Consider the following 22,285-nt stretch of genomic DNA (forward strand, 5'->3'; position numbering starts at 1 on the left):
CGATCGCCATACTTTCTCTCATATATAACAGCCGGGAAAGTAAAAAAAAAAAAAAAAAAAAAAAAAACTGATTTATAGTTTCGTTTCTTTTCTCATTACTAGATCCAGAATGTGTTTATATTGCAAATTGTGTAATATCGAAATGACATTGATATAAAACTGTAAACAGAAGACAAGTTTCTTTATGTAATCCAAACAACCTTTGTATAAAAGGTTTCGCGATTTCGACGATATTTCTTTTATAATAATCTATTAAATAATTTTATTACTGAAAATTTTATCATCAAATCTATTAAAAAAATTTGAATATTAAAATATTTCTACTAATTGAAATATAGAATTGGCGATTTTTTGGCTATTTTGTCTATCGGACTCACTGTATTTCGATCTGGCAACAACGAAATCTGCCATTTTCTGTTCATTCACTCCGGAAAGTGCATAGTTCTCTGTAGAGCTTAGGCCGGCTGGCGACGTGCACTTAATTATTTATCAAGGTACCAATATAATTTATAACAAGAAGTTAACACCATGAGTTCCAACGACGAATTAGCCTGCATCTACAGTTCGTTGATTCTGCAAGATGATGATATCACAATTACTGTAAGTAACATGCATTTGCGACTAAGCCTAAATGATCCACGTGGACTATAATATGCTAAAAATTGAAAAAAATGTATTATGAGTTTCGATCTGTTCTTTGAAAAGTATGATGCTGTATTTTTTTTATCAGAGTTATTCGATTTCAGTAAGAAGTTTATCGTTTCTAAACTTCGAAATTTAAATCGATTGTAATTGTTCATGATTCACGAATCACGTACTATTTCGATTTTTGTAATCAAATAAGTGATATATTACTGTGATTTTACTTTCCCGGCTTTTATGTATACGTAAGGGAAAGTATGGGAATCGTATCAAATTTAACCGTCCGAGCTTTTTTTCAAATCTCCCCGTTTTGAGACCACCTAAATCCAAAAAAAGGGCAAGATTCTAGGACCGAATTACGCGGTGGGAGGGGGGCAAATTGTCGACCCCCCGGGGAGCAAAAAAGTCAAAGGAACCATACTTGTATATGTGCGCGTTTGCAAGATATAGCCCTTGAAAGTTGCGCCTACGTTATGCGGGTTCGCGAGCAAAAAAGCCGGGTCACGTGACCCAATATTTCTTTAACGATTTTACGGGAGTCCCGTCGCTTGCCGTTAAAATTGCCTTTAGTAGACATTTCCCCAATTTTTTTACTTTGTTCAAGAACTACCGTGAATCGATCACTAGTTTAGCACATGGCGGCGTGTGGTGGCGCCCATACGAGAGGTCAGTCGGGCCGCCATGTTCGCTGCCATATAGTCATTTTGGGGGGCCTATATCTTGCAAAGGCACGCTCGTACACCCATGGTTCATTAGACTTTTTTTGTTCCTATCAGTATGTTCTACAGTTCTGTTGAAGTCCCAACCGCGTCATTCGGACCTAGAATTGTGCCAAAAAAAGGCAAAAAAAAAAAAAAATTCATGGATATGTATGTATGCATATCTATTTTGCTTAATATCACAGGAGAGGGTAAAGATTAAGAAATGGAATTTGGCATGGTGACTTGTATATCAAGGTCGGCTCACCAGTGGCCAAGTGGTCTTCGTACCCTGAACACTGGAAGTTTGGTCGTGGGTTTGTGCCTCGCTTGGATGGGCTGGCCACATGGAGTTTTCGGGGTTTTCTCCACGTCTGTAATGTCTAAATAGTGGCCAGTTTCTCTCAAAAAGACCTCCTAGAAGGCATCCCCTAGGCAGATCGCCATAGTGTTGCATTGCCATAACTTAACAAACATCAAGGGCATTGATGCTAGTAATTTTTGGTGGTGAAAGGTTGAAACAATGGGCAGATAGGGGTAGAATAAAATCTTCATTTGTAATTTATAAAACACCTTTACCTCAAAATTAAGGATTTGGTACACATGTGATCAGTTTATTGACGGGAATACGAGTATTCTGTTGCCAGTTTATAAGTACTGTTAATGGTAGGTGTGCTGTGAGAAAACTGACTGAATGCAATAGATTTTACAGCATTTATGATTGACACTTGATTTGTAATTTTATTTGACTTTTATCTAATCATATTCAGTAGATATCCTGTATATAACCTAAAACACAAAAGTATAAAATAACAATTTTGATTAACATTTATGAATAACCACCATTTTTTACTTTATTGGAGTAATATTATAGAAGTGGTATAGTATTGCTTTTTCTCTCAATTTATCTTTAAAAGATGTATGATTGCCCTTTGCTGAAAGCAAAATTTAGTGCTATAAAAAATCCAGCAGTGAGTTGCTTATCTTTCCAGCACTGTTTAAAACTACATGTGTGGTGCCATCTGTTGAGACATTTTATTGTTAAAAACTCTGTATTTTTAAATATTATAGAATGGCAAAAAGATTAGCATTTAGAATTTTTTAGAAAACCTGTTTTCTAAAAAAATGTAAATGCTAATAATGAGTAAAATTGTCCATAGTAGGGATACACGAGCCCTTTATCTTCCCACCCCTTCAACTCTTAATCACTGAAATTTAATAGCATCGATCCTCCTAATAAACATACCTCTCTGCAAAATTTTGACAAAAAGCACAGGAGTTAAGCTTCAAACAAGGTGAACAAAATCATGCTCCCCACAATAAAAATGCCAAATTTTTGTGCATTTCTCAACATTTCAAGGTTCCAAGTCTAAAATGTAAAAATCTGAGGGGGTCATTTTTTGACTGATTGCCATATTTTTCCTGTTATATATAACAGCCAGGAAAGTAAAAATAGTGTAAACAAAAATATCATAGGAGTACTTACTGACTTCACTATTCAGGCTGCCATTGCTTAAGCTTGTTTCTGTTGAGGAGTATCACATTGGATGGTGAATGAATACTAAACTTGTCATTCAGTCATGTGACTACTGTGAGATGTCACTTTCCTCAGCATGTGACATTTCTGATGTTTCCTGTCAACATATTCTTGTTGCAGAAGAATTTGTTTTTTTGCCTTGTACAGGTCTTTGGAGGCATCACATGATAGAGTAGTGATGTCATATTTTGTTTTGTGACTGCTTAGTGGACCACATTGAATTACTTGCGTTTCTGATAAAATCATAACATTCTATAGTACCACCGAATAAATTATAATCTGAATTTTAAAGTATTTTATTTAGGATTATAAGCATTTAAACTTATGTATATGCATATTTGCAAATTTAGATAATTTAATTATCTGTTTATGTAAAAGAATACTTTAAGTGTTGAATTATTATATAGAAGTACAAGGATTATCTAGAAAGTAACTTCTGTTTCCATGTGGTGTTGGTGTAGTGAAATCTGTTATAATAATGCTACTATTTTTGAGTTAATTAGTGCTGGTTTAAGGCATTGGTCTTTATTTACAAAAGTAGTGAAGATACTCTATACCAAGGGTCGGAATGAGCGGCTCTTTGCATAGACATTTGTGGCTCTTCGGACATAAACTCCAATCTCACCTCATCTCAAGCAACCTTAGTTACTTACAAGTTTATGAGATAGAGCCTTACTTAGCACTTAAGAGTTTGTGAGATAGAGCCACCGAACAAACTTCAACTTGTACGGCATACTCTCTACCATTCTTTAGCCCATCCGCACATGACCACTCACGTTGATCAATATGAATTGCATGCGAGTGGTAGCATTTAAAGCATATGTATATATATAACCTATTGAACGCGTGTCCGTCCATCCATGTAATGTTATGCCAAAAACAGCCACTAGAAGTGCCCTGTTGTATGTCGTATTTCGCACATTTAAATTAACAATATAAATTATTATTTACATTAACAGTATAAATTATTATTAATCATTTGGCCAATAGCCAATAACAATATAAATAATTTAGTATATTTGTAATAGGAATTTTATTATTGTCACGAAATGCCTGTAATGCGCACTAGGGGGGTCCTTCAACACAGTTGGTCGGTGATCGGTCAAGCAATTGAACCTCAACCTTAGTTGATGTTTCTTGTGTTTCGATTTCGTCTGAATGTGTGTACTTACCACGTTGTCTTGCAATTGTTTAAAGCTTTTGGCAACAAGGACAAATCTGCAGTAAATACTTTTTTAAAATTTGTTTGTTTTTTTTATTTTACACGTATCCAGAGCCATAACTAGCGTATGGCCAATGTGGCTCCCGTTATAGGCGCCAATTTAATAAAGACACCAACGAGAAGGTTTCGGAATATATATTAGAAATTAATAACACCAAAAAACTTCTATAATTATATTTATATAGTATTTATTATTTGTAATTTCTACGAACATATATTTCAGAAATAAACTACCATTTTTATTTTTATATAATAACAAAAATTAAAAAGGCGCCATTTTTATTTTTGGCCATAGGCGTCCAAAATCCTAGTTACGGCACTGCACATATCACTTTAGATTTCAGAAGAAATATTTATGTAACATTTTAACATAAGAACGTTCATAAAAAGTTCTCATAGACATGGTTCTTATGACAGACCAGAAATTATCTTCCACTCCTACCATATTAATTTTTATTTTTTCAGATTGTGGTTTATTTAAATTTTTATGACTCAACCCATGGACAAAATGGCTACAGCTATATTTAAAAAGAGAAAAATAGTTGATGAAAATCATGCCTTTAATAAAGAATGGACCGAGTCATATGCATTCATTCAAAATATGGATGGTCTTCCGACTTGTCTCATCTGTCACAAAAAGATTGGAAATAATAAAAAATCAAACTTAGAGAGACATTTCTTTACAAAACATAACACATTCATGAGCAAATATCTGGCAGGTGACGCACGGAAGAGAGCTGTTACAGAACTTAAGCGTCAAAATCAGAAGTCAAGTTCCGTATTTGACAACTGGACATACAGTTCAAATATCGTCAGTCGTGCTAGCTTTGCAGTCTCTCTAGAAATCTGTAAAAGAGGAAAACCATTCACAGATGGTGGTTACATTAAAGAGTGCTTTGTGAAAGCATCAGAAGAGCTTTTTTACAACTTTAAAAATAAAGAAGCAATCACAAAAAGAATAAAAGAATTGCCTCTATCTGCGAATACAATGCAAGACAGAATTTCCAAAATGTCTTTGAATGTAACAGAGCAGCAAGTCAAAGATATTAAGCCGGCTTCCGCAATACCAATTTCAATTGATGAGTCTTGTGATATTACTGATACAGCACAAGTAACCCTCTTTGTGCGATATATGTCGGCACAAGGTCCTAAAGAAGAACTTCTTGGACTGTTGCCACTCAAGGGACAAACACGCAGAGAAGATATTGTGAATGCTATAGAAACATATCTGGAAAGACTGGAATTGACCTAAATAAAATAATTTGCATTGCTACTGATGGAGCTAAAAGTATGACAGGTGTAAACAAAGGAGCAGTTTCAATTTTAAGGAGAAAAATTGACCACGAAATTCTCAAGTTCTACTGCATAATACATCAAGAAATGCTTTGTGCCCAAACATTTCCCAAAGAAATGGTTGCGGTAATGAACTTTGTCACCAAAGTAACTAACAGCATCTTGGCCAAACCACTCTATTATTGCCAATTTAAGGTACTCTTGAACGAGATGGATAGTGAGTACCAAGATTTACTTCTGCACAATAAGGTTCGCTGGCTTTCCAGAGGTAACGTACTGAAATGCTTTGCTTCATGTTTAGAAGAAATAAAATTGTTCCTATGCAAAATAAAACATCAAACATCAAGAATTGGAAGAAGACACATGGCTACAAAAATTACATTTTATGGTCGACATTACTTCACATCTTAATGCTTTGAATACATTAATGCAAAGGAAAGGAAACATCGCATATACATTATTGGAAGAAGTAGAGTGCTTTGAAAATAAATTACAAGTTCTCATCGGAGATATAGAGAGAGGTAAATTACTTCATTTCAAGAATTTAAGACAGTATTGTGATGAAAAAAGCAGTTGTTTTGATGCGATTTATTTCAGCAACGTATTAGGAAAAATGAAGAACAGTTTTGGTGAATGTTTTCAACAATTCAGAACAAATAAGGCTACACTAGCTTTCATCGTACGTCCTCTCAAAATAAATGTCAATGAACTGAACTTAACACCTTTTGATACAGATGCTGGTTCACTCCAAATGCAGTTAATAGAGTTAAAAAGCAAGGAACTGTGGAGCAGCAAATTCACAGATCTGACCAGTCGCTTGGAAGAACTCGAAACAGAGAAATCTAATTTAATTTCTCAGCACAAGTGGACAGCTATAAAAGAACTGCCTAAAATAGAAACAATAATATTTGATACATGGAATAGTTTGCCTGACACATATGACGCATTAAAAAAAACTAGCATTTGTATTCTCACAATCTTTGGCTCTACATATATATGCGAACAAACATTCTCAACTATGAACCAAATAAAAAATAAACATAGAAGCAGAATAATGGATGAAAATTTACAATCATGTATTCAATTAAAAATAAGTAGCTATATGCCAGATATAGTAAAGGTATCAAAAGCGATGCATGGACACTGTTCTAATTAAATTTTTGAATAAAACATCTCGAACTTTTTTCCCTAAAAATCTATATCCTGTACATATAATATTTATATTACATATATGCGGCTCTCTGGTCCCTTATTTATCCTGTTTCCATGACAATTTGGCTCTTCTCACTTGACAAACTGCCAACTCTTGCTCTATACCAAGGGTTCCCAATCTTTTAATGGCATAGGCGCATTTGAGATTGCTAAAACTAGTAGTGGGTGCAAATCGGATTTAAAAAAAAAGAATTAAATATTACATCGTTTATTATAACATATATTTACTATAACATATATATTTATTATAAAAGCAGAATTAGTATGATCTTTAATTGCATTTCATTTGCTAATTTCACACATTAGTAAGTTGAGATCTGATTTTTGATTTTATAATATTCTTGGTGGGAAATAAAGATCTACACAAATATATGGAACCAAAACAAAATTTGATTTTGAAGGCTCCTTTTTCAAAAGATTTTACTTTTTATGATCAACTAGGTTCCAAAAGTTTTCATTCGTATCATGAGATTTTAATATGATGTCATTTTGAAAATTTAAAATCTCTTCTTTAATTATTGATGCTTCTTCTTAAAGAAGTTCTGCTGTAGATTTAGCAGTTTCAGCAATGTCTACTTGTGTAGTGAAAGGATTTACAAAAATTGTAGCCATGGGTTCGATAATGGTAAATTTCTGGAATTTACTTTCAAACTGTTCCAAAAGGTTTTTGAGTAAGAAAAAAATGAGTAAGAAATAATGTTAGGTGAAAATTTTTTTCACCCTTGGAAAGTGTACAAGAGAATTTTTTGACAAATAATTTATCCAAAACTGTATTTTGGCTTTGAATGCTTTTATAGAGCTAAACATTTCAGCTAATGTTAATTTTATTCCTGGAGATCCAGATTTAAACTGTTCAATTTTTCACATATGTCAGTTAACCTCATAAGAACTGCGATTGGTTTGTAATGATGTTTGACATTGTTTTTTTTCCACTGACACAAAACTGTTGCACATTAAGCAAATACATTTCTCCTTTCTTTTGATAACAAAGTAGTCTTCTTCCCAATCTTTGTTAAAATGCTAGGTTTGTTGTTTTTTTACTTGGATTACTTGATTTGGGTAAAATGTTTATATACAAAAAAACACAATACAATGTTAGCATGTGATGACAACAGTACAAGTTTACAACTAATACAATATAGATGCCGTGGAGACGTGATTATAGGCCTGATAGACATGATAAATTAGACAGGGTCAGCATAGCCCAATTTAGTGAATTTCTCACCACATCTAGCAAAATTTTAAAACTGGGTAACTTTTTATTTTTTGTATTTTTAACATTTAAATTTTTTTCATTATTTCAAAACATTGCTGCGGGTGCATGTAAATAGTTCCACTGGTGACAGCCACCTGTGGGCACAAGGTTGGGAACCGCTGCTCTACACCAATGCCAAAGTTTCTGCCGAGTCAATATGCATCCAGCTGTGACAGAGTACAGGCCATGCTTTCCATTGTCTTGCCACAACTGCTGTTGAAAATTTGTGCTGTCATTCAGAATTTTGCCAGCCGTGGTGTTTACTCAATGATAGGTGTCTGTTAGTCAAAAACTGTAAAGTTGAAATCCATCATCATCAGTACAAAGTTTATGGTGAGAACATAATGCACAACTGTCTCACTCCACTCATTATGTTCATAAATGGGCAGACGAATTTCCATGATGAGCAGCGAAGCAACCAGCCATCTGTGGTACCTGATGTACCGGTACAGAAGACTGATGAAAACATTGGAATTGTAGTCACAATTTTAGAAATTTCTAGTGATTTTTCCACAGGCTAGCATCACTGCTTTGACAACAATGAGGAAGAGTTGCAATCAAACACCCAGATGTGGCAGAATTCTATGGTGATATCACAGCAGATTACAAGTATTTGTGTTTCAAATGTTTAAATTTAGTTGCACTATTTTTCATCATAGTTTTAAGTTGTATATAATATAACTTCCTTTCACTTGAGGTTTTTTAATGACCAAGCAGAAGTTACTTTCCAAATATCCTACAGAATTTTTATTTGATAAGAGCAAATTAAGAAAATGATTGAAATAAAATATAGTAGTTTATTAAAGATGTGAAAATGCTTTTATTATGAAATATATAAATATTTTTTGTTTTGAACAGGCTGAGAAGATTTGCACTTTACTGAAAGCAGCTAATGTTGATGTTGAATCATATTGGCCAGGTATTGAAAAAATAACTATTTTATGAATTAACTAATTTGAAGTTTTTTTTTATAATTTTGTTTGAATTTATTTCTGATAAATATTTATTTAAAGAAAAGGTTAAACTGTGAAGGTAGGCTAATATATACACTCATTTTTTTTCTCCCAACTGAAGAGCAGCATGTCTTAGGTCAGGTTTTAAAGATGAACGAGAATAATAATCTTGTATATAAATGTCTCTCTAATCCAAAAACTTGTTCGGTAGACTATCTCACAGCATTTCGGTTAGAAACATTTTTATTCTAAAAATTGGATTACAAATGCATTTTCGGATTGGTTTACACTTCCAACCCCTCTTCAGTGCTGTATGAAAAAAACATAAGTACGGTACAACATTATCTAGATATCGTGGAAAGAGGATTTTTTACAACCTTTTACATACCATATAAAGGTATAAATTTCCTTTATCACAATTATATCATCCATAAACATAACAGTATTCTACATAAAAAACTGTAAAATTTAAGATGGTGTAAAGTTATTTAATTCCATAAAAAACAATTTATCTAAAAATTTTTAAATGTTTTCAAAAAGACTTACAATTATATTTTCATGCACTTAAAGTGGGTGGATATTAGTAAACTTTAATGGAGACTTTATGGTTGTTAATATAATGTGACATAACAATTGTAATTTAAAGATTAAATCACTATACAAATAAATCTTTTAACATTAAAAACATATAAAAATTTATTGTCGGTATGTCTTGTCTTGTACTTCTGATTCATTCGAACAAACAGCAGAACGTATCTTGCATTGTGGTTTTATTATAATAGATAATGTAGTGTAAGTCTTTTTTAAAAAAATTTTTAAGATAGAATTATATATTTTTTTTATGTACCGTATTTACTTGCATATAAGATGAGGTTTTTATTGATTTTTGCTTCAAATTATTATTTCAAAAACTTAGATTGTCCTATATGTACGAGCAAAGGATTTTGCATTTTTGCAATAATTTTTGTGAATTGTGTATTCGCATATTTTACTGGATGCTCACCCTCTGGTGTTTAAAAACAAAAGTATTTTATCTGGATCGTTTCAATCGTTCTTGTATATTGTCAGGAGTAAAGATAAATAGCAATAGGAAAAGCAAAGCTACTGAATTGAATTCCAAAATCACACGAGAGCCCGATATAAGTTTTAATCCATTCTCACATGAAAACAGATGATTATTCAGGAATTAGAATTTGGAGAAACTCCTAAGTGTAATCTACGGAAGTGTAACAAATTATGTTGTCGATTTTACAAGATTTTTCCTTAACCTGTCAGCTGCGCATCTCAATAATCTGAAACAACACCGCTGTTGCACAACATTTTCTCGTTTTTATAGTGATTTTTAAATTTGCAATATCTTGCTTAAAAATTGTTGTAGATCTGATCTGCTTTTTGTTTTTTATTACTCACATATCAGACTTTACAATTGTTCACTTTAAAAAATTTTTAAAAAAATGGTCTTTTATAAATATTTCATTAATTCGTTATATATGTTACTTAGATATGTCTATATTCTGTCAAATAAAAAAAACTGCAGCATTCTAAATTGATATAAAGTGATAATATGACCTATAGTATATAACGCACATCGTTTGGGGGTATTTCCGTTTTAAAAATTTAGGTCAAAGACCGTTTCTGCTCAGGGAGTGGTTACTTCTTGAAAATGTAGGTCAGGACATTTTTGCTCTATATATTTTATATTATGTAGTATTTACATATCATTTTAACAAAACGGATATTTCATACATTTATTCACTGATAAAAATGATATAAAACCATAATAGTATAAAAATACTGCGATAAATAGAAAGCAATAAACACACTAGTATATAATATATATCAAAATTGTAATCACTCATAGAAAACTTTGAAGACAATTGTAAGTATCTATACAAAACATTTCATTTTCAAGTGTAATTACTAATAAAAACTGTAAGCATCTATACAAAACATTTAGTGGAATAGTAACTACAGCTGAAATTTTAATCTCCTGTGTAAAACATTTCTGATTACCAATTGTGTAGCTTATTTATGTGCTTTCCTTCAAATAGGTAACATGTAGAAATTTAGTTCTGAATTTTTGCAGTGAAGTTCTTAGTGAATTTTTTTAATATGCCGAAAAGAAAGGTGAATGATTCGATTTAATTTTTTAGATGATGTTTCCTCTGATGAGTCTCTGTAATTTGGACTCAGATGATGATAGTCTCTCAGAATGGAGTGCATCTGGTTCTGACTCCAAATCAGATTCTGTATTGAATACTGGTCCCAGCACATCATTGGGAACAACATCCATCACATCATCGTGGATGACATTGAGCACTCAAAGCAGAGAGGAATTTGATTTCACTGGAGATGAAGGCGTTAAAATTCCAGTGAACAATCCAGAAGAAATTTTAAAAATCTTTGAGTTTATTGCAAATGAGGATATAATCAATCTAATTACTGCAGAGACTAACAAACATGCAGAAGTGATATTGCACACAACAGAAAAAGGAATAAAGAAAAGAAGCAGAATGAATGACTGGCATTTCAAGGTATTTTTCTCTTGAGTACAGTAAAAAAAACCTGATTTACAGTCATACTTTTCTAGAATGCTGCTTTTAGATACTCCAATATTTTATCAAACTATGACAAAAGACAGGTTTATCTTGTTATTTAAATTTCTACATTTTTCAAGCGGTACTGATAAAACAGATAAACTGTATAAAATTAGAGACTTATTAGATTTATATAGAAGTAGTTTTAAGAGTGCCTACATACCATCTAAAAAGAATATCTACAGACAAAACTCTTCTTTTGTGGAAGAGTCTGCTAGGGTGGAGGATTTATGTTCTGCTCAAGAGAGCTAGATTTGGAATAGTGTGTTTCTTCCTTTGTGAAGCAAAAACGGGATACGTTTATAATTTCGCAATGTACACAGGGAAGGGAACACAATTTCCCGTAAACCTGACTGATGTCGATCCATCAAAAAATTGTCACTCAATGAATATTGTCCTCTCTCTTATGGAAGATTTATTAGATAAAGGTTATCATTTGGGAGTGGACAATTATTATAGTAGTGTATACTTATTCGAGTATTTGGTACGTCATTCAACTGATGTTGCTGGTACTGTAAGGAAAACAAGGAAAGAGTTGCCGAAGGATGTTATACTAAGTAAATTGAAAAAAGGAGAGACATCAGTCAGGTACAAGGATAAATTGATGATGAAGTGGAAAGACACCAAAGATGTCTTTGAGTACTCAATCTTCCTTGCACACCGGTGATTCAATCAAAAAATACACTTATGTAAAACCAGATAACCGGAGTGGTTAGTATTCGGGTCGCAAATGTTTTCGTAGCCTCTTCTAGGCTCTTCTTCAGGCTTAGTAGTAATAAATTCGAATATATTCCTTTTTGAAAGAACCGAGTTTCGAATTCCGTCACGTGAAAACGTTCCAACATATTTTTTAAACGAAACGATGGAACGTTTTCACGTGACAGAATTCGAAACTCGGTTCTTTCAAAAAGGAATATATTCGAATTTATTACTACTAAGCCTGAAGAAGAGCCTAGAAGAGGCTACGAAAACGTTTGCGACCCGAATACTAACCACTCCGGTTATCTGGTTTTACGTAAGTGTATTTTTTGATGTCTTTGAGTTCAGTGTATGATGATACTGTGAAAACTATAAAAACAAAGAACAAAAACCAACTATGCATTGAGTACAAATATCATATGGGAGGTGTAGATCTAATGGATCAAGTTACATCAACTACCCCTGGTACATGGACTCGTCTTAGAAAATATTATAAAAAAATATATTTGAGATTTCTGGATTTATGTATACTCAATGCACACATTATCCATAGAAAATTAGGTGGTAAATTATCTATTAACTTTAAAAAATTTCAAAATAAAATTAACATTTTCGCAAAATATGGAGAAAGCACAGTCAGTTCCATCATCATCAGGAGGTGCAGCCTATCTTCTCCTAGCTGACTGACTGGATGCCACTTCATTGGAGAAACTGAAATTATAGGAAAAAGAAACAATTGTGTTTTGTGTGTGTGTCCTTTTTTTGGCAGAACACACACACAATACTTTTGTAAGCAGTGCAATGTTTTTTTGTGCCCTGCAAATTGTTTCGAAATTTATCATACTAAGCTAAACTTTGTGTGATAGCAATCACTGTATATTTTATAAATTTGTAAATATTTGTTGAAATTTTTTGTATACTTTTCTCTCTCCATTATTTGAAAATAAAAAATAATAAATTACTATGTTGTTTTTTTTAAAAATAAAAACATTCAAAGCACAACAAACTAATTTATTATTTCCATTGTTACCTGTACATAATATTTCTGTAAGAAACCAAAAAATAACTTCAAGTAGAAACAAAAATACTGTATTTTTACTTTGACTTATTTTTTAATATTTTCTTTCAATCAACGTAGAAATTAGCCAACAACTTTATATGGCAATCGTTTATAAAATTGTTTCTACATCATCTCTTATAAAGTAAAAACAAAGTATAGCTTATGTAAATTTCAAATTAAAAAACAACAAAAATAACTTTTTTTATAAAAATCCGATTACTGTAATATATGTTACTTAGATATGTCTATATTCTTTCAAATAAAAAAACTGCAGCATTCTAAATTGATGTAAAGTGATAATACAACTTATAGTTTATAATGAAAGTTGTCTTGCAGGGGGTGATGCTTCAAAATCTAGGTCAAGTGCCATTCTGCTAGGGGCATGGTCCTGACCAGAAGTACTTCGTTTTTTAGAAAGATTTACAACTGAATGGTCCTAAAAACACTATTATTCGTTAAATAAGATAAATATATGTATGATTTTATTAAATTCAAGCTAAAAATTAAATGACAATAATGATTTATGATTGTTTACGTTTGTAGCTGACAATGTAGCTTCGAGAAAAAGAACTTTTTCCAAGAAAGTTCCTACCACACAAACCCAAGTCGATGCTTATTTGTTAAAGGATAGTCAATTAGCTATAATATACCAATTAGAGCTCAACAGGTTTGCGAACAAGGATTTTGTCATCCAATGAACAAAAGGGTCTCCCATAGACTTAACATGGAAAGGAGTTTTGTGCATAAATTTAAAACTATGGGGTGGTAACTAAGTCTGTTTCAATGAATAAGATATTTGTCTATGTAGATAAAAGCCAATCAGTGCTTAAATCGCCACCAACTAGTTAATTACGAAAAAAAATTGACACTCCAACTGGAGTATTGCGCAACAGTTTAACGAAAACCGGAGTACTCCTATGTGAGTACTCTGCAAACAACTGGTTAAAGTTTAAAATGCCATTAATTTTTGTGGGACAATGTGTGCATTTAAGTATATTTGATATTTTATTTGCGATTAGATGAAATAAAATTAGAATTGTATTAATAAATCTAATTTTCTTTATTTTGTTCTTTATAGTCAAACCTTGTCCTACATGTGAGTAAATATGGTAATTAAATATCTTATGCCATGTTGAATTTTACAGTTTTTTTTTAAATGTAGAATACTAGGCTTATGTATGTTTATGGATATAATTGTGATAAAGGAAATATAACATTTTACATACTGTATAAAGGCATAAATGTCATGTAAAAAATCCTCTTTCTGTGATATCTATATAATGTACAGTACCCTACTTATTTAATAGTTTTTTTCCTACAGCACTGAAGAGGGGTTGGAAGTGTAAACCAACCCAAAATGCATTTGTAATCCAATTTTTAGAATAAAGATGTTTCTAACCGAAATGCTGAGAGATAGTGTACCGAACAAGTTTTTGGATTAAAAATACATTTATATCCAAGAACCAATAGACAGCAACTATATTACAGTGTGAAGAATAATGTTATTGTTACTTATATTCACTGGATATTTTGATCATAGACATACAACTACACAACCTCAGCTGTTATCTAAAATCATTATTTTGATTTCTTCTTATGGGCAGTTATTTATCATTTAACTTTCCAACTATACTTCTTCCTGTAGACTGGATGAAACTTAATTCTTTCTTACACGAAAAACCTTGACGATCCAGTGTTTTTATATACAACTGCTAACGTTTTCAACCCCTTCGGGGTCTTCATCAGGCACAGCACAAAGGTAGTTTCAAATGCCCGTGAATGGAACCAAGAAACCAAAGCGAGTTCTATTCCAATTTTTGAAATCAAAGAAATTGAAATCTTCCAATTTCTTTGATTTCAAAAATTGGAATAGAACTCGCTTTGGTTTCTTGGTTCCATTCACGGGCATTTGAAACTACCTTTGTGCTGTGCCTGATGAAGACCCCGAAGGGGTTGAAAACGTTAGCAGTTGTATATAAAAACACTGGATCGTCAAGGTTTTTCGCGTAAGAAAGAATTTAACTTTCCATTTGTATACTTGAGTGAATTTATAAATTTCAAGCTGCCAGATTTTTCACAATGAGCTTATCTCATAAATTTCATTTGAAACAACAACAATGTGGACCATATGCACTGAGTATTACTTTAAGTCCTGTTAATAATTCATTTGTCATTAACTACAATTTTACAAATATAGCATTTTTATATTGGAAATGCATTTTGTATTGTTTTTCAAAAAAGATTCATTTCATACAGTACAGGGTGACAAAAATTAACCTGTACAAAGTTTGTAGCAATGCTGCACCTGAACTTTTTTACTGTCACCAATTTACATACTATTGTTTAATTCTCCGTGATTTCCTGCCCGTGTAGATGTACTTTCGATGTAATAAGGGTTAGTTCTTTATTTTTTTAATGGTGTCGAACAAATGTTGTGCAATTTTGGAGCTATTCCGGCAAGGAAAGCATCAATGTGAAATTGTTTGTCTGCTCGGTGTTCCAAAAATGACAGTCTCAGATGCAGTTCGGCGATTCAAGGAGCTTGGCCACAATGGTGACCGTCCCGGATGTGGAAGAAAGCGCACTGTCAACACGTCTAGGAACCGCAAGATCATCACAAAGCGAGTTGACTGACATGCGAAGGTCTCCATGAGAAAAATTGCTCGTGAGATCAGAATCAATCGCGAATCGGAGCAGTTAATGGTGAAAAAGGAACTCGTACTCAAGCCCTACAAGTTCCAAAAGGTTCAGCTCCTCACCGATGAAAACAAGTGCGTGAGACTCCAAAGATCCCGTTAACTCAAGCGTCGGGCCGCAGGTCGACAATGGGAGTGCGTGCATTCTCTTCACAGACGAGAAGCTTTTCTCTGTACAATCATCAAAACGACAGGAACTGGTCTGCGGGGGCTCCTGGACGCTCAGCCGTCATCGAACATCACAAAATCCAATGTCAGTCATGGTTTGGGGTGGAATTTGTGCGAGCGGCAAGACACCCCTTGTTTTTGTCGATCAAGGGGCCAAAATCAATCAAGATGTGTACCACCATGACATTCTCGAGGCTGTGGTACTTCTATGGGCTCAGCAGCATTTTGGCAGTGCGAAATGGACGTTTCAGCAGGACTTGGTGCCGACACATAGGGCGAAGAAGACTCAGGAGTGTGCAAGGCTCATTTTTCCGATTTCATCTCGTTTGCGGAATGGCCACCGTACTCGCCGAATCTGAACCCAATGGACTACAGTGTGTGGTCCATTTTGGAGGCCAGGGTCTGTTCTAAGCGCCATGAAAGTTTGGAGTCGCTGAAGCAATCCTTGCGCTGGGAGCGAGACAAACTGTTGAAGAGTGTGGCCCATCGCTGAGAATTTCAAAACGCATTTGGGGCTCTGCATCAAAGCAAAAGGGGGCCACTTTGAAACTGGCTGAATATCTGATTAATACGTAAAGTATTGTCACTGTTATATGCTGTTGTTTTGCTAATTTTCATTTCTTTAATAAATTTACGATACAAAAAACTTGTACGGGTTAATTATTGTCACCCTGTATATCAATATATTAAAGAGAGGATTAATTCCTACTACTTCATGCATATATTTATTGTTGTTTTTCACACTCATACTGATATTCTGTTCTTTCATTTGTTATATCTATAGTATAAATAATAGAAATTCATGTTGGTTGGACATGAAGAAAATTATTATGTAATATTAGTTATGCAGGGGAAAAGTTTATACTTTGATGACATTATAAAACTAAAATACATAGTTAATAATTAAAAGCAATGAATTGATAAATCACACCTGCTGATATTTTTGAGTAATAATCATTACTATTATCTTTCTAAATGGTAAATTTTCATAAAAATAGTAATTGATAATGTTATCCTATTTTTACTAGTGCTCAGTTTACAACAGCTCTCTCAATAGTGTCATTTAGTTCATGTCTGACTAACATGCATTGGCACGAGGTCTACAGTGATTATTATTACTATATTATTTCAAAAACTAGGAATTTCTTTGCCTACAGAAAAACTTATCATTCAGGATATCCTGAATGGGGTTTATTATAGGTATTCCATTACTGCTGTTATTTTTCAGTTCATCTGCTGATTTCATTTATCTTCCCATAAGTAATATTTTTAGGATATTCTGAGTGAATAAAGATTTTCTGTAAAATACTTATAAACGATCAAAAGGATAAAATTTATGATTCAATCCAATAAACTGAAAACATTTTATTATAGTTTTTGAATTGTTAAATAAGATAAATTTAAACAGAGATTACTCGTTGTTAGTTGTAAACAGATTTTTGAAATTTTACTTTCAGTAAACTTTTGTCATACTTTTCTACAATTAAAATAATTTTTCATGTAGGCTTGTTTGCAAGAGCATTGGATGGAATAAATGTGAAACAATTGATTACTAATGTAGGGGCAGCAGGAAGTGCCCCTGCAGCATCCTCAGCTGCTCCTGGTGCACCTACTGCTGCTAGTGCCGAAGAGAAGGAAGGTAATAATTTTTTTAAATTTGCAAATTAAAAATGTGTCTTACATTAGATGCAAAAAAACCTCAAAATTGTACAAAGCAAATTAAAAATTTTCTTTTATTTTAAAATAATATTGATATTCAATTATTAAATTCTTAGAACCCAAGAAAGAAGAACCTTCTGATGCTGAAAGTGATGATGACATGGGTTTTGGTAAGACATTATAGCATGTTATAAGTATTTTTTCAGTGAAAATAAGTCATAAATAACAAGTAGTAATTTTTATATTTATTTATTTTCAGGCCTTTTTGATTGAAGACTATACTCTTGTATTTGATAAAAGGGTCCAATAAAATTATTTACGAAAAAATGATTTATTTTATTTGTAAGAATTCAATATGACATTGACCTTCATTTTGATCTGGTTAAAATTTTCTTAAATAGCATAACACACTACTAAAATTAGCAATTACTTGCGTGAGAAATGGAAATAATTAAGAATTTAAAGAACATCTTTAAATTCTTAATTAAATCATGGAATATCATTTTCTAATGATTGATTTTGATTAAGCAGTAGTTTTTATCTGTACTCAGATTATTATTGATTCAAATTTTTCAGTTGTATCTAAAAATAATATGGAGGTTTTTGGTGTCAGTTATTACTTATGGGTAGTATCAGAAACATCTTAAAAAAATATTTTATTGCTTGTCTTCTACTTTTCAGTACATATAATGGTCTTTATTTTGTTCTCTGATAGATGCCAGTGACTCAATTTCATTTAATTTGTAGATTGCTTGAAACAAAACACAAAAATCAAGAATAAAATTTTAAGTGACATACCAAAAAAAGTTTCACAAAAAATAAGTGTTAAGAAGTTATACTTACTCAGGTAAGCCTTAATTAAAAATTGTATAGAGAAAAACAATTGCCTGCTCACATCAAAGTGGATTCCGAAAGATGAAAAGTACTGCAGATAATCTAAATAAACCTGATAATGTGTAAGAGACAGAAGGAAAAAAACTTTTGGTTAAAATAGCATTAAATATTGCCAAATAAAGTACCTAATACTTTTCATGGTGTAGTTTCAGATACTCAAAACATGGATATCAAACATTACATCTTAAATTTAAAGGACCACTGTTTAAGAAATTATGTGTTATTTTGAGAAAACTAAAGAATGTAATGTTTAATGGTCAATTATTATTCTTACCAAAGTAAATATAACAACATTTTGAACAAGCCAGCAATCTTGCAAAACTAATAACAGCAAAATTTGTCTTCTAACACTTAAACCACGGTGGTCTCAATTTATTAATTCCTACTTTTATGAAAAATTTATCACCTACATGTTGGTTGGTTTTCTTTGATGTCACATGACTAATTGTAACAGTTCTTTTAAGTTTATTTTTGAGTTGTGATTAAATACTATGCCAGGAGGTGAATTGGAAAATAAATCCTGAAAAAATTATGCTAGTTCTGATTACTCTAAGGGCCATTTGCTGGTCTCCTTAAAAACAAGAAATATTCAATACAAATTATTACTAATCCAAGATATTATAGTGTAAGATAAGAAAATAGAATACAGTATTTGAACAGTAGTGTGGTATATAAATTTTGTTGTAATTGTAAAAATCAGAATATTTACATAGGGGAAACCAAACATCAACTAAAAATCCATATACAAGAACACATTAAAGCTATACAGTATAATGATTTTTTGACAATCAATCAACATTGCATTAAATATGGGTACGAAATTAATAAAAATAAAGAATTATTTGAGCATATTGCTGTAATAAAAGAAAAAAACAGAAAATTTGATAAATGACAGTGACGGTATGAGAGTAGACAATAGGTGACACAATTACCTTGGTGTTAATACCATAAGTAGTTCAACTATCCAACCACTATGCTGAGGCTCCACAGCCTAGTAGCTGAAGCCCTACCAGCTCATAACCAACCATAAGTGGTCAGTGCAGTTTGTGGGTTTACATACAAGCAAATTTGATATGGTAATAATCAGTAATGAATGATAAGTGAAAGGTTATTAACTTTAGTGAAAAGATTATACAAAAAGTTAATTATAAGATACATTACAGTTAAGCCTTAAATTTTAAATCTAGACTTGTGCATGGTGCAACTAAAATGATGATACTGATGTGTATCATGCATGTTCATGCAAGTATTAAAGTTCAATACACTCCTAATGAGGAAAGATAAAAAATGATTTTATAAGATTAGTTGCAATTTAATTAATCTTAGACTAAAACATATGATGATTAATAGGTTAATGTACAGTACAGTACTGAGTCTGTATATGATCATTTGGAAGAGGTAGTTGGGGCTCAGTGAAGTATGAGAAGTAATAACTGACAGCAACATCTGTGAAACAACACCCCTTTTAGATAACTCACTATGTTGCATAATATATTGTCAAGATGTTCACAGCACAATTGTAAAGCTAATTGTACAGTTTTTTAAACATTTTGATGGTTAAGTTTTATCATTTTATATGAGAGTCTAGTAATAAGTTGTTTAAGATCATATGCCTTAGGTGAACTTCTTTTAAATACTGTATAACTCCTAAAATGCTCTTAGACATTAATTGTTTCATGTGTATGATAACCCTTTCATTGTAATAATGTTCTATGTATGCAGTGGTGATATTCAGCGGGTTCGCACAGGTTCGCCCGAACCTGTTATTGAAGTTTTCAGTTTCCTGAACCTTGTTAAACACACGGAACATTTCTCAGTGGGTTTGTTTTTTTTTAAAAAATATATTAAAATATACGTATTATACTCTGTAATACTACTAAACTAGGGCCTTATACCCCGTTTGCACCGAGCATTTCAATCTTTGTGAGCGAGGTCGGGGACTATGTCTTGGTGCGATCTCTCTCGACCGAAACGCAGTTTAATCGCAATCGATTCGAGAGAGTTCTCGAAACTAGATCCAGTCATAAGAGAGATCCCACAATCTCACGCGCCTGAGATAATACAAGATGGTCGTGGAAGACGTGTCTGGTTATGGACAGCGAAAGAAAAAGGATACTGTATCTCGAGAGATGATGACATCTGTCTATTACGAAGAGTGCCGTCCATTCCGCGGTGAAGAATTTCTCTGCCTAAAAAAAAAGGTTGACAGCACTAAAATACTATTGTTACCTGGTCTTCGCCCAGGACTCGTTACGTTCCAAATACGCCACTGATTGTTAGATATATCGCGAGAAAAGGTATTGTGTTTATTTCTAGCTAAACTTCCATTTCGTTTGTCGGTGGTTGTCAGGGAATAATTTTCTGCTAGCGAACCCCTTGTTAAATATTTCGAATATCACCACTGTATGTATGTGTAACAAAGTATATTTGTATTAAATGTTCTTAAAAAAGGATTAAAGGGTTATTGTTAAAAGAAATATTCAATTCGTTATGCTTGAATATTCACAACAGATGCATTCTAAAACAGTTTAAATAAAGAACAATCTGTTATTCTTTCATACACCAAAACATTGCTGGTTGATATAGATTTAAATACATATTAAGTATGTTCATGTGATACTGATGTGTATCATGCATGTTATATATGAGTTTTAATTTCTCTTAAATCCTATCATGAAAACTATATGCTCTGATCAGTTTACCATAAAAATGTGTGTGATTATATCAATAGGATTATTATCTAGAAACTAAGTTTTCTGCCAAATCAGCTGCAAAATCAAAAATTTATTTTACCAAGACATTACACATTGATAAGAATAGTAAATTCCAGAAACAAATCTTGTATAAATAAATGCTCAATACAATCCATAAATATATATATAAAAAATATTTGCTATTTTTAGAAACAGAAAACATTGATATGTAAATAAATTTATTGTAAACATCACATAGCTTTATAATATCTGTTTTTATAAAAGCAATCTGTATTCAACATTAAAATATTTTCATATCTAGGCCTATATTTATATATATATATCGTTTTTTTCCAACTTTGAAAATGGTTTTATAATAATATAATACCAAATGATAATAAGTCAGCAGCATACGTATAGAATATTCTTTTACTTTCCATTAAAATATGTTACATACTAGTAACTTCTCTATCACGACAAACATGTTGCACTCATAATTCAGCCATAAAAGAATTTAATCGTCATAATAAAGTATAAGTATAAAATTAAATTAGAAGCAAATGTATTCACTCCCCTTCAACAATCAGAATACAATAATCTTTTATTGTTTAAAGCTATTCAAAGTATAAAAATTTTAAAAGATTTCTTTGGGTGCATTGCCAGGTAAAGCACCTTTAATACAGCTGGATAAGCAAAGCATATGACAATTTGGCTTGCTTATCCAGCTGTATTGAAGTCACTTTATCAGACAACATGCCCTTTATGTCACAGACTGAATATATTCAATCAATTACATTATTATTTTTATTAAAAGAAAAGAATAAAAATTTTTAAATACTTATCTTGATAATTAGATTGATTTAGAATTTTCATCTTTCTCGTGAACTATGAAATTTTAAAATATGATTTGGTTTATAAATGTGATTTATTTTTTTATTTATTAATGATGTTTAATTAAAAAAATAAAATATTGTTTAATTAGAAAAAGTTCTTTGGCATTCAATCCA

The 22,285-nt window shown here is 32.1% G+C and overlaps 1 protein-coding gene across 1 annotated transcript; it reads left to right on the top strand.

The window, feature by feature from the left end:
* The first annotated feature begins 406 nt into the window (after positions 1–406).
* Positions 407–18,021, top strand: LOC136970487 (large ribosomal subunit protein P1-like). The gene is made up of 5 exons (XM_067264935.1): positions 407–600; positions 8,718–8,778; positions 17,537–17,671; positions 17,808–17,861; positions 17,951–18,021. The coding sequence occupies exons 1-5, from the start codon at positions 529–531 to the stop codon at positions 17,962–17,964; spliced, it is 336 nt and encodes a 111-aa protein (XP_067121036.1). The 5' UTR covers positions 407–528; the 3' UTR covers positions 17,965–18,021.
* Positions 18,022–22,285: the final 4,264 nt, after the last annotated feature.

The sequence above is a fragment of the Centruroides vittatus genome, unplaced genomic scaffold (genome assembly GCF_030686945.1).
Source record: "Centruroides vittatus isolate TY-2023 unplaced genomic scaffold, ASM3068694v2 contig_199, whole genome shotgun sequence".
Lineage (NCBI taxonomy): Eukaryota > Metazoa > Arthropoda > Arachnida > Scorpiones > Buthidae > Centruroides > Centruroides vittatus.

Coding starts and splice junctions, on each gene's coding strand:
- LOC136970487 (XM_067264935.1), top strand. CDS start 529: ATGAGTTCCAACGACGAATTAGCCTGCATCTACAGTTCGTTGATTCTG. Junction 8,779..17,536: donor TGTTGAATCATATTGGCCAG/GTATTGAAAAAA, acceptor TTTTTCATGTAG/GCTTGTTTGCAAGAGCATTG. Junction 17,672..17,807: donor TAGTGCCGAAGAGAAGGAAG/GTAATAATTTTT, acceptor TTAAATTCTTAG/AACCCAAGAAAGAAGAACCT.